The sequence below is a fragment of the Microcaecilia unicolor genome, chromosome 10 (genome assembly GCF_901765095.1).
Source record: "Microcaecilia unicolor chromosome 10, aMicUni1.1, whole genome shotgun sequence".
NCBI lineage: Eukaryota > Metazoa > Chordata > Amphibia > Gymnophiona > Siphonopidae > Microcaecilia > Microcaecilia unicolor.
The window spans coordinates 147,220,805-147,233,172 of NC_044040.1; the positions used below are offsets into that span (position 1 = coordinate 147,220,805).

Genomic DNA, 12,368 nt, shown 5'->3' on the forward strand with positions numbered 1-12,368 from the left:
GGGTGCGAAACTGGTAATGCCGCCCCAGAATCGCAAAGCACAAAAACCTGTGGTGGGCCGGCCGAATAGGAATATGCAAGTAGGTCTCTGTGAGATCCAAGGCTGTCAAGTATTCTCCTAGGTGCACCGCGACTATGACTGAGCGAAGAGTCTCCATACAAAAGCTTGAGACCCTGAGAGCTTGATTGACCGCCTTGAGCTCTAAAATAGGACGAAAAGAGTCTTCCTTCTTGGGAACTACAAAATAAATGGAATAGCGGCCTAGCCCGTACTCCGCAGGAGGAACTGGACAGATAGCCTGCAGATCTAAAAGCCTTCGTAGAGTGTCTCAAACCGCCCTCGCCTTGAGAGGAGAGCGACAGGGAGACACCAGAAAAGCGTCTGAAATAGGCCTTGCGAACTCTAAGGCATAACCGTCTCGAATAATCTCCAGGACCCACTGATCCGAAGTGATGTGGGCCCACCTCTGATAGAACTGAGAGAGACGAGCTGCGACAGGAACCAGAGGAGAGGCCCTCGCACCTTCACTGGGAAGAACGACTCTGGGCTCGAAAACCTGGATTGGAAAACCCTGCTCCTCTGCGAGGACCCAAAAGGACTGAGTCCTATTGCCAAAACGAGTCCTAGGAGGCTGATAACCGCAACCAGCTGAAAATCTACGGAAGCCTCTCACTGAACTCCTACCAGAAAAAGAACCTCGGTTGGCTAGACGAGGCCTATCCTGCGGTAGACGAGGAACTTTGGCATCTCCTAAGGAATTAACCAGCTTATCTAATTCTTCTCCAAACAAGAAAGAACCCTTAAAGGGAAACTTGCTCAACTTTGACTTGGAGGCCGCATCCGCCGACCAACCCTTCAACCACAAAGACCGGCGAGCGGCGACCCCCAGAGCCAAGGACTTAGAAGATGCTCGCAGCAGATCATACAGAGCGTCAGATAGAAAAGCTGCCCCCGTCTCAATTCGAGCTACCTCCAAATCGATAGCTTGCAGATCATCCGAAGTCCTGTCCAAGACTCTCTCGGCCCATCTAAAGCAGGCTCTAGCCACCAAAGAGCCACAAATGGCAGCCTGTACTGCCAATGAAGAAACGTCAAAACCTGACTTAAGCAGAGAATCTAGCCTTCTATCCTGGACATCCCGCAGAGCCGTGCCTCCATCCACGGGCACCGTATTGCGCTTAGCAACCGTTGACACCACTGCATCAACCACCGGGACCTTAAGCATAGCTTTATCTGCTTCTGGAATCTGATAAAGACGAGACATAGATCTAGTCGGACGAAAAGCCGCATCTGGGATCTCCCATTGCGCTTTAATGATATCCCAGATCCTGATGCATGGGAAACGTTTTAGCTGCGGATCTAGACCCCTTAATCAAAAAGTCTACCTTACGGTAGTCTACTGAGGAACTGGAGGAAGATCGTCAAAATTCAAAGTAGAGGAGACCATAGCAATAAGCTCCTGCAAATCATCTCTGTGAAAAACTCTAGCTACAGAAGGGTCATCCCCCTGGACAAAAGAAGCAGCCTCAGGATCTGAGGAAGCAAAATCAGGATCATAGCAGGCATTGTCCATCAGATCCTCCTCCTCCTCTAAATAGGGCATCTCCTGATCCCAAAAAATCCAATGCAAATCACCTTCCCTCGATTTCTTAGAGGGAGGAGGAGCAGGACTGGTAGTCTCTCCTGCCCCCATCCCTGCATCACCTTTGTGCATCAAAAACGCCTGGTACATCTGAAGCACAAACTCAGGAGGAAAACCCCCTGCCTGAGCGGGCCCAGATTGTACCAGAGCTGAGGAATTCAAATTATCAACATTTGATGCAGGTAAAATCGCAGGCTGCGAACGCGAAGACGGCTCCGTAGCCGGATTCAAAATGGCCGCCGTTCGCACCAAATCCGAGGGAACGGCGTCCTGACGCGTGCCCGAATCCTCCGGTACCACAGAAATAGACCGCGACGGCGAGGAGCTCGGCCCCGGCAAAAGCGGACCCGAAGTCGAAGGAGAGGAACAATATTTGCAAGAACCGGCGGACAAAACCCCCCGCCGCTGACAGACAGCGCAGCGCTTCAACTTCTCCGACATCGCGGAGACGCGCGTGCACGCGCCGGAACGGTTCACGCCAAAAACAAATAACAAAATTTAGCGTTTAGCCAACTACACACCCGCGAAAAGAGATCTTAAGAGACTCCTGAAGCAACTGAAATTCTCAGAGTCTTTCTTTCCGTTCCTGTCTCTTTTTTTTTTTTTTTATCCACTGCTGCTGCTACTGAAACAGACACCATAGAAACAGACACCAGAGCTGTGTGCTCGTTAAGTCTATGGGGAAGCACTGCCTCTGCTTAGCTCTGTCCCCCCCTTTTTTTTTTTTTTTTTAATCTTTAAACTGGCTGCCTCTCCCAAAGGCAACAGCCCTTTGCTTGCCAAAAGGGGGCCCCTTCCCTGAAAATTGTAATCTTTAGCAGGGAGATGGGGAGGAAAGAAAGGGGGAGGGACCCGGGACACCCGAGTATAACACCCCTGAGGCAAAAGATAAATGCTAACAAGCCTCCAAAGAATTCCTCTGGCACAGACTAAAATAAACACCAAATTTCGGAACAGACAGAAAAAATATAAAAAGTTTTGAAGATAACAAAGAGAGACTAAAGGGCTCACTTCCTACCTGCTGGGAGACTGAGAAAATACTGGGGCTAGGGTCACATGACCAGGGCTCCTATTGGCTCGCTAGAGTCAGAGTTTTTTTCTCAGTCTCCCAACCTGCTGGAAGGCGTGCACAACCCATCAGTCCAATCCTGGGCCGGTCCGGAGGGATGCTAAGGAAAATAGGATAAACTATAGGAGGAAAGAATCATAGGAGGTGACTGACTGACGCTATCACTCAATGCCTGAATCTTCAAAGGCTAGTATGAGTGTTATACCACTTACTGTTGGGTTTTTTTTATATTCAACATTTTTTCTAAAACATTTTTCAATGACCGTAGGATAGATCAATACAATACAGTGAGCTAAATGCCAATGTTGTAGTTCTGTTACGAGGACTCACTAGCATTAATTCACATGCCATGGTAAATTAATATACGGCTAGATTCAAGTAAGAGTGTGAGTGTGCAAGTCACTTGATTGATTTGGTACCAATTTATAACTTCTACTATAAAGAGTTTTTTCTTCTATTTTACATCCCTCTCTCAAATCACTTAGCCTAGTATTGCAGCGACAGTCTTTGGTGGGTGCCTATGCAACAGGATACCTTCTGGAGCTGTACAAAGCCTAGTGGCAGCTGTACAATGACTGGGAGACTTCCGGGGGGCAATGAAGATTGCTTCTGTGGTGTTCCTCGAGAGGTGGCCCAGACAGCAGAAGAAATGACTCAAGAATCACACGCAAGAACTCTATGGTAGTACACAGCACTGCCAAATGAGTCACCATGCTGGCTCTAAAATTTCATACTACACTCTGACCAATAATCAAGGAGGGAATAAAATGCAGAAAATTCCTGGGCAGAACTGTGAAGTCACTTTCCTTCTAACCAATTTCCATCCCAAAGCATAAAAAATGCACTTATGGAAAATGGTGGCCAAATCACGTAATATGGTTACCCTTACCGTTGGATTTGTGCCACACTATTCCATCCAAAAAACTTACCTTAAAAATTCCCAGTAACAATGTATATTTCTCACATCCTCCTACCAAATTTCTTTACCAATAGATGTCAAAAGGTGGCACGAATTTTTGTAGTTAGGAAACAGAGCTCAAGAAATAGAAGAATTAATGAATTCACTGGAATCCCCACTGCACCCACAAAAGCAATTGCTTAGTTTGCACATATTTGAAACTTCACATTTTATTGCTTGTACTACTCATATTTTCACTCTATTTTGAATCCTCTGGCACTCATTAAGTATATTTTGAAAGACAAATAATGCATACCAATTTCTTCAGTTAAATAGCCAAAGGCCCACAGCTCCTGGCCATGCTTGAACATAGGATGTAAACAACAATATAATTAAAAATCAAAAAACAACCTTCCTTTTCTATAATATTACACTTAAACATAATGTACTCTTCTTCCATGTTTCCTTTAGATCTCTAAGCTATAACCCTTTTGTATTGGATTGCTGACGTTGTTTTCTTATTTAATGGTATTCATAGGTTACTGTCATTACTGAATGTTTAAAATAAGCGCATCTCAGTGTTACAAGGTTATAGAGAAAATGTGAATTGGGAAAGAAATGTTTTATGAATTTGCTGTTGCATAATATAGTAGTTGTACTGCATTAGCCAAAATCTTACTGGATATCACAAGCCTTACAATCAGAAAACTATAGCTCAAAAGCTCAGTTTTGTTGTTTCAATCCCAAAAATGCCATGACATTGGTAGAGTCTGCTAAATATGCCACATTAAAAGAAAAGCCACAATAATACGGATTCTTCTCACACATTCAAAACATTTAGTACTTCAGCACAGTTGTATTTTTGAAAATGGGTGGAACAGGAGAAAATACAGCTGAGATTTTGTCTGCACATCTCTGCAGTTTGAAAGGTTCCCAAAGTTAGTCAAAGGCTAAAGGAGAAATAAAGACCTGAACTGCGTAAAGGACTGACTCAAGATTGACATGCCTGGTAAGAAATGAGAATGTGAAGACAGAGTCGTGACACTGGTGGCTTTTTGTAGTTTGTTGTTAATTTTTACGCAAATTACATTCTGCATTTCATACAAAAACAAATAGAACATTTGACAACTGTACATAGAGAAAGTTCTCTCCCTCTGGAAACAAACTGAAATCAGTTGAGGTGCCATGGTCTCATAACACTTATTTTTAAAAATCTATCCCCTCCCCCCCAAAAATATTCCAGCTTGTTATCCACAAAATAACACAGTAATGGGAGAAAAATGCCAGACACCAAAGGAGCCCGGATGTGATAGCTAAGAGCAGTCTCTTGTCCCAGGAGAAGACCATATTAGCAGGACCACTGAAAACGCTAAAAAAAATTGCAGATTCCACAATGTTTAGCCTTCATAGAGATTTTTAGATTTTCTCAGTTTCTTGCAGTTTTGTATTTCTTTTGTTGTTGTTGTTTTCTAAGTTACTTTTCTGCTGCAAGTGGCTCTCTTTGGCAGTTCAGAATGTATGAATTAGTCCAGGCTTCAATCACTTACCCTCAATGTGCTACGGAAGAGACAGATGTTTCCTATGAGGCAGTAGGAAGGAATGATTCTAGCCTTAAAGCAACAAAATACAGAAAAATACTGCAAGAAATGGGCCTGTATAAATCCTTCTAATTTCTTTTTATCAAAGTTCTGCATAATTTCCTGGTAGCCCTGCTCACAAGATATTTGTATGTTCACATTACTGATGGCTATCAACCTGAACCCGAGTCTAGCATAGCAGTTATCACTGACTTCTTTATTTTCAGGATATTCTTCTCACTTTATGAGTTCAAAATAGATATCCATTTAAATACTGTCCAATATGGACTGGAATAGGCCAAGTTTACACCTTTTCTATCGGCCTCTCCCAGTTCCACGAGCAGTTCCTCGTCTTGATGGGCCAGAGTTCATGCTGCCTCCCCTTCCCCAGTTGCCTCCACTCCTGCCTCCCCTAGAAGCATTACTAGTCCCTGCAGGTCCCCCAAATCCTTCTTCTCGATGGGATACATCTTGTGGATCTCCTTCTTGGGAACTGGAGCGGCTGGACTTTGGTGCTCTCTGTGCTGGTCCTGGACCTGTCCGATCTAGAAAAACAGAATTACAGGTTTATATTAAAAACCATACTCTAATCAATTAAAAATGAGTTCTAGAAACATCAGGGTATAGACCTGAACTGATGATTGTCATAGGATTCTTATCTAAGATAGTCTCTTCAAAACAGTTCAAGGCATGACATTTCAGGTCCAATTACATTAGCCACAATATGGGTAAATTAGTTCTTAACTAATACATTTTATTTCCTTAAGCCCTCCAGACCAGTCCAGAGCTTGGGTTTGTGTTGTCCTGCCAGTGGGTGAAGACTGAGAACTACTGAGCTGTGATGTCATCATCTGAGAACTTTGTGCAATCCCCTGACCAGTCAGTATTTATCATAACAAAGCAATCAAACAAAGGCAATTAAAAGGAAAAATAAATTCCCCTAGGAACTAACAAACCTCTCAGAGAACTAATCAAGGATATAGCCCTCCAGACAAAATCCAACAGGAATAACAAACAAGCCAAAATCAAAACTTTACATTTCAGGAGATAGAAAACAAATTGATGCTAAGAACCAAAGGTGGGCTCTGGACTGGTCTGGAGGGACTCAAGGAAAGAAAATTAGCAGTAAGAACTAATTTACCCTTCCTCATCATCCCACCAGACCAGTTCAGATGCTTGGGATGTATCAAAGCAGTACTTACTGAGGGTGGGACACTGAAATCTCTGCTACAAACACTTATGGCCCCACATATGCCCCTGTATAACTCGTTGGTGAGGCCCCACCTGGAGTATTGTGTTCAGTTTTGGAGGCCGTATCTTGCTAAGGATGTAAAAAGAATTGAGGCGGTGCAAAGAAAAGCTACAAGAATGGTATGGGATTTGCATTACAAGACGTATGAGGAGAGACTTGCTGACCTGAACATGTATACCCTGGAGGAAAGGAGAAACAGGGGTGATATGATACAGACGTTCAAATATTTGAAAGGTATTAATCCACAAACGAACCTTTTCCGGAGATGGGAAGGCGGTAGAACTAGAGGGCATGAAATGAGATTGAAGGGGGGCAGACTCAAGAAAAATGTCAGGAAGTATTTTTTCATGGAGAGAGTGGTGGATGCTTGGAATGCCCTCCCGCAGGAGGTAGTGGAGATGAAAACGGTAACGGAGTTCAAACATGCGTGGGATAAACATAAAGGAATCCTGTTCAGAAGGAATGGATTTTTTTTTTTAACATTTGTACACCGCGCTTTCCCACTCATGGCAGGCTTAATGCGGCTTACATGGGGCAATGGAGAGTTAAGTGACTTGCCCAGAGTCACAAGGAGCTGCCTGTGCCGGGAATTGAACTCAGTTCCTCAGTTCCCCAGGACCAAAGTCCACCACCCTAACCACTAGGCCACTCCTCCTCAGAATCTTAGCCGAGATTGGGTGGCAGAGCCGGTGGTGGGAGGCGGGACTGGTGGTTGGGAGGCGGGGGTACTGCTGGGCAGACTTCTACGGTCCGTGCCCTGAAAATGACAGATAAAAATCAAGGTAAGATATACACAGAAAGTAGCACATATGAGTTTATCTTGTTGGGCAGACTGGGATGGACCGTGCAGGTCTTTTTCTGCCGTCATCTACTATGTTACTATGTTATTCCAGTGTTTGTAAGGTTGCTCTTGGAGAAACTGTCAGCCCATCACAACTTTTGTAAGGAGTGCAACACTGTGACTGTTTCACTTTCTTGGAATGATTTCATTCTATTAATCAGTTGTCCAAATAAAGGTGGACCAAGGCGCAAGGCAATTGCTACTACCACCACTTTTGTAAATGTACCTCGGTGATGTGGCTAGTCCAAAGATAGAGCACAAAACTGCAAATATGAACCGTAAGTAATGTTTATGGGACTTCCTTATGAGGAACTATAGGAAAGCCTTCATTAAATCTAAAGAAGAAACTCTCCTTGCTGCACCTCCTCAAACACCATTTTAAAGTTTCCATTAGAAAACTTGGATCCTCAAGAAATGTGTTGACCGCTTTGAGATCAAGAATCAGATAGAAGGTATCCTCTTTGTTTTCAACTACAAAATAAATTGAATAATGTCTTGGAAGCAGAACTGGAACCACTGCTTCTGAATGAAGTAACCTGAATAAGGTTTGTTGGACTGCTGCAACATTTAGGCAAGAACAAAAATGCAACTCCAGAAATGGCTCAGGAAGAGGCTGAGCAAACTGCAGAGTGTAACTGTCCCAAATGACCTATAGTACCGAAAGTACCACTTCTGATAAAATGACTTTAATCAACCTCCTACCAAAGGCACCAGAGAACAGGCCTGCAAACCTTCATTGTAAACTGTTGGTTGTTACTAAAGTCCCTGTGAAGAATTCTCGACCTGCTCTATAGCTACTTCAAAATAACTGACCTCTGAAAGTAAATATAATAAGCTGAGTAGCATGCAAGCTTCCCAGTCTATATCTCATTGACTCCCTAAAGTGTCTTCTAGATGAAAAACCTCTAAAAAAGATTTGGGATGATCTTCTGGAAGCCTAGCTTTGGTCTCAGAAAGACTTTTAATCAATTTGTCCGAATCCTCACTGATTCACGGGCGTGCGAGGGCTAGCAAAGGACTTTGCTAGTGAAGATTCCGATTGGAGGGGCTGCCGTGGACGTCACCCATCAGTGAGAACAAGCAGCCTGCTTGTCCTCGGAGAATAGGCAATTACAGCAGTAAAAATATTCAGATAACAATAAAAAGTATGGCGTGGAGGGGCATAATCGAACGCGAACGCCTATCTCCAGGGGCGTCTATGTCCGAAAACAGGTACGTGAAGAGGTGGGACAGACCGAATTTTCGAAAAAAATGGACGTTTTTCAGCTGGGCGTTTGTTTTTTTTTAGCGATAATGGAAACTAAAAGCGCCCAGCTCAAAAACGTCCTAATCCAAGCCATTTGGTCGTAGAAGGTGCCACGATTCGTAGTACACTTGCCCCCCTGACATGCCAGGACACCAACTGGGCACCCTTCAGACAACGCTCCCACATGCATAGCTCCCTTACCACGGGTGCTGAGCACCCAACCCCCCTCCCCCAACACCCACTACCCACAAATGTACAACACTACCATAGCTCTTAGGGGTGACGGGGGCACCTACATGTGGGTACAGTGGGTTTTGGAGACCTCCCATTTACCAACACAAGTGTTACAGGTGGGGGGGATGGGCCTGGGTCCACCTGGCTGAAGTGCACTGCAGTACCCACTAAAAGTGCTCCAGAGACCTGCATACACGCAGGCCTCTAGGACTCGTTGCTGCTATATAACATTGGCACACCAGTTGACACCTGAAGACTAATCTCTCCGAAAACGTCCTTTATTGGAATAAGCACGCTTACTCACAGTTAACTGCAGATCAGAGGTTGTGCCCCACTGGCAACGAGTCTCCCTGGTACTGAGATTAGCAGTAGGTCCGAGCTGGCAGAATGCTGTACAATGCCCTCTTTCAACCACATTCATGGGAAGAACTAAGTTCTGTAACGTGGCTAACACGTGAAAGGGATCTAAAACTGGCTTACAAAAATGGCCACTACCTCATGGACTACCGGAAACAAAACAGGGCACACTCTGACCCACTAAGCAGGGGGAAAAGCACCATGGGAGTAGAGCCTACCAACTACCAACATCATGAGCATTTGCCACAAGCTAGTGGAATCATGGAGCCCAACCCTACACCCACCACAATGCATTGCTGATGTGACTCTGCAGTGCACATAACAGAAAGGGTGTCACACTCACCCGAGAGCCACATCAGAACCAGGGAAAGGCTGTCACAGGATAGAACACATTCTGCTGTCATGGAGGTGGGTACGGCATTTGAGGCTGGAAAAAAGTTTGTAAAGTGGGTTTTTTTTGGTGGGAGGGGGTTAGTGACCACTGGGGGAGTCCGGGGAGGTCATCCCCGATTCCCTCCAGTGGTCATCTGGTCAGTTGGGGCACTTTTTTGGGACCTGTTCGTGAAAAAAAAAAGGGTCCAAAAAAAGTGACCCAAAATCGCGGTAAAAACGGCTTTTTTTTCAATTATCAGCTAAAGACGCCCATCTCTCCTCGGCCGATAACCACTCCCCAGTTCCGCCTTCACCATGCCTCCAACACGCCCCCATCAACTTTACCCATTTCCGCGACGGATTGCAGTTGGAAACGCCTAAAATCGGCTTTCGATTATACCGATTTGGGCGCCCACGGGAGAAAGACGCCCACCTCCCGATTTGGGTCGCAATATAGGCGTTTTTCTCTTTCGATTATAAGCTGGATAGTATACAACTTACAATGTCAACACAATACGTAATAGAACATTTTAATTGATAGTGAAGGGTAAAGCAAACATGGAACATATATAGATAAATAAGAGAGTAAGAAGAGTTAGAAGGTAAGGTGACTAATTTAAAGAAAGTTGCACATGAGGTCAGAGATGGCTTAATATTATCTCAACTTGGGTAGGAGTGGTCTATCACCTGAAGACTACAGAAAGCCTTGGAAGACTTTCTGATACCAATCAAAAGGGAGTCCTGGGAACCAGTACTAGAACTTGGCTTATCCACTGAATCTTAAGAGTAGACAAAATCTGGTACATTAAAGTAGCCAAGTCCCCCTTACCAAAAATACACAGAAAAGGATCTTCTTGCAGTGGAACTTCATTTTCTTCAGAGAGAATGTCTTCCTCCAGTTCCAACTGCTGCTCTGCTGAATTTAAGTTTAGCTCCTCCTCTACCCTAGAGACTACAGAAAGCCTATCATTCAGATCTTCTACCCCTTTCCAATCTAAGATGCTTAACAGCTACATTAGGAGAAGCAGCAAGGCCAGAAGGTAAATCAAAAGAAGTAGAGGGTAAATCTCTGCCCATACAAAACGTTCTGCATGGAGGCTTGTCTGACAGTGCAAACAAAAGCAGTCAAAAACAAAAGTCTTTCCAGAGCAGCTTTTTTCTACAAGTAAAACACAGCAGGTAAATATAGACCAAAGAAGCACTGATTCAGGCAACTGCTAGTCAAACTGTCTGTTGAGCAGCAATTCAGTCTGGGTGCTCAAGAATTTCCCCCAGGGGAAAGGTTTAAGGCACAAGAAAAACCTAATTTCTTAACAAAAGAGTTGGTTGGGGGAGGGGAGGGGAAAACAAGACCTGGGACCCCCAGGTATTACATCCCTAAAATAATAATAATTTTTTTAAAACCTCCCTCTTCAGCTACTTTTCTTTCTTTCTTTTCCAGACCATCAGAGGCTGCATGGAAAGCCTACCATCTGCTGGAGACTTAGAAATTCTGACGGGCCAAGGGTTGCACAGGTTCTTAAGAGATGATATCACAACTCTGTAGTTCTCTGTCTCCACCTGCTGGGAGGACAGCACAAACCCAAGGTCTGGACTGGTCTGGTAGGACGATAAGGAATTTATATTTTCTAGATTTGCTCATGCTAAGATAGAGTAAAACTGACTTTCCATAATGAATCCTTCAGATTGAGAGGGCATGCAGAGAGAAACATTTTTAACTAATGCTGCTTCATTAATCAGAGAAAAAGGCTCAGTGGGAACCTAGCATCATTAACACAATAGCAGGAATGTGCTAGCTCTGACACCTCCAATGTTCTTAAATCCAGCACACAGCAACCCCTTTTACATCCTATCACTGAGAATATTACAATACCCCTGAGCTTAACCACAGCATGCAATATAAGCTTCCTCATTTCCCCACATGTGACATCATCTCATGGAACCAGTTAGAACTTGTTTATTCTGTTTCTTTGCAAAATGTGTGTTTGTATCTTTCTAAACATGTATTTACTGCTGCCACTAAATTGTCATGACGAAATGTATCCAAAATCAATAAATCTTCTTACTTTGTCCTCTATCTTCAGGGGGTCCCCCAGGGGCATCCACTTCTCTTTGATCTGGAGTCCCAGGTCCATCATGCCATGGTCTCTTTCGAGGTGGCAAAGAAGCCATGTCCATACCCTGCAAAGATGAGGAGCGTTCTCTGCTGGCAGGAGAATGACCATCATGGGGAGGTGGTGGAGGATGATCTGGACGAGGACCATCACGGAAGTGCTCTTGACCTTAGAAAGAATGAGACAAAAAATCTTAATCAAGATGTTCTGCTAACACTGTTATCAGTGGTATTCAATTTGTTCCTTGGTATCCCCCTGTCCAATTTGGTTTTCAGGATATCCATAAATAATATTTTCATCATATTATTTGCATACAACCCTAGAAATAATTAGACATAATCTCATTGGTTTAACTTAGAAGAGATTTGGCTTGTAACTATTATAAATTCCACATTTATGAGCCTAGGGTAACCAGGTTCCTAAAGGGTAAACATGCACATGATTTGTCAGCTACAATTCTATAGGATTTAACCATATGTACTAGAGTAGCCAAATCAGGTAAGTTTGGAACAAGATCCTGTTAATTTTAGCAAAAATGTATAGGAAGCATAGGAGATTCAGTAGGTTTGTTTCAACTTCTTGCTCTTCACCTGATTCTTTCCCTCCATCCCAAGAATCTGGTTTTCTTCCTCCTTCAAACCGAGTAAATTCATCTGGGGTAGGAAGAAGACCTTTCCGTGTTCCTACAAGACAAGTAATGTAGGGATTAACACACTTTGCAAATTGAAAGAAAACTCTACTAGCACTGTGAATTCTACAAAGGAAA

At 43.9% G+C, this 12,368-nt stretch overlaps 1 protein-coding gene across 1 annotated transcript in view; it reads right to left on the reverse strand.

Annotated features, from left to right (window-relative positions):
- Positions 1 to 3,850: 3,850 nt before the first annotated feature.
- Positions 3,851 to 12,368, reverse strand: part of WDR33 (WD repeat domain 33) — a 441,658-nt gene continuing 433,140 nt past the window's right edge. The window contains 3 exon segments of the mRNA XM_030215962.1: positions 3,851 to 5,731; positions 11,555 to 11,770; positions 12,193 to 12,285. Of these exon segments, the coding sequence (XP_030071822.1) occupies positions 5,502 to 5,731; positions 11,555 to 11,770; positions 12,193 to 12,285 (539 nt within the window). The 3' untranslated portion in view covers positions 3,851 to 5,501.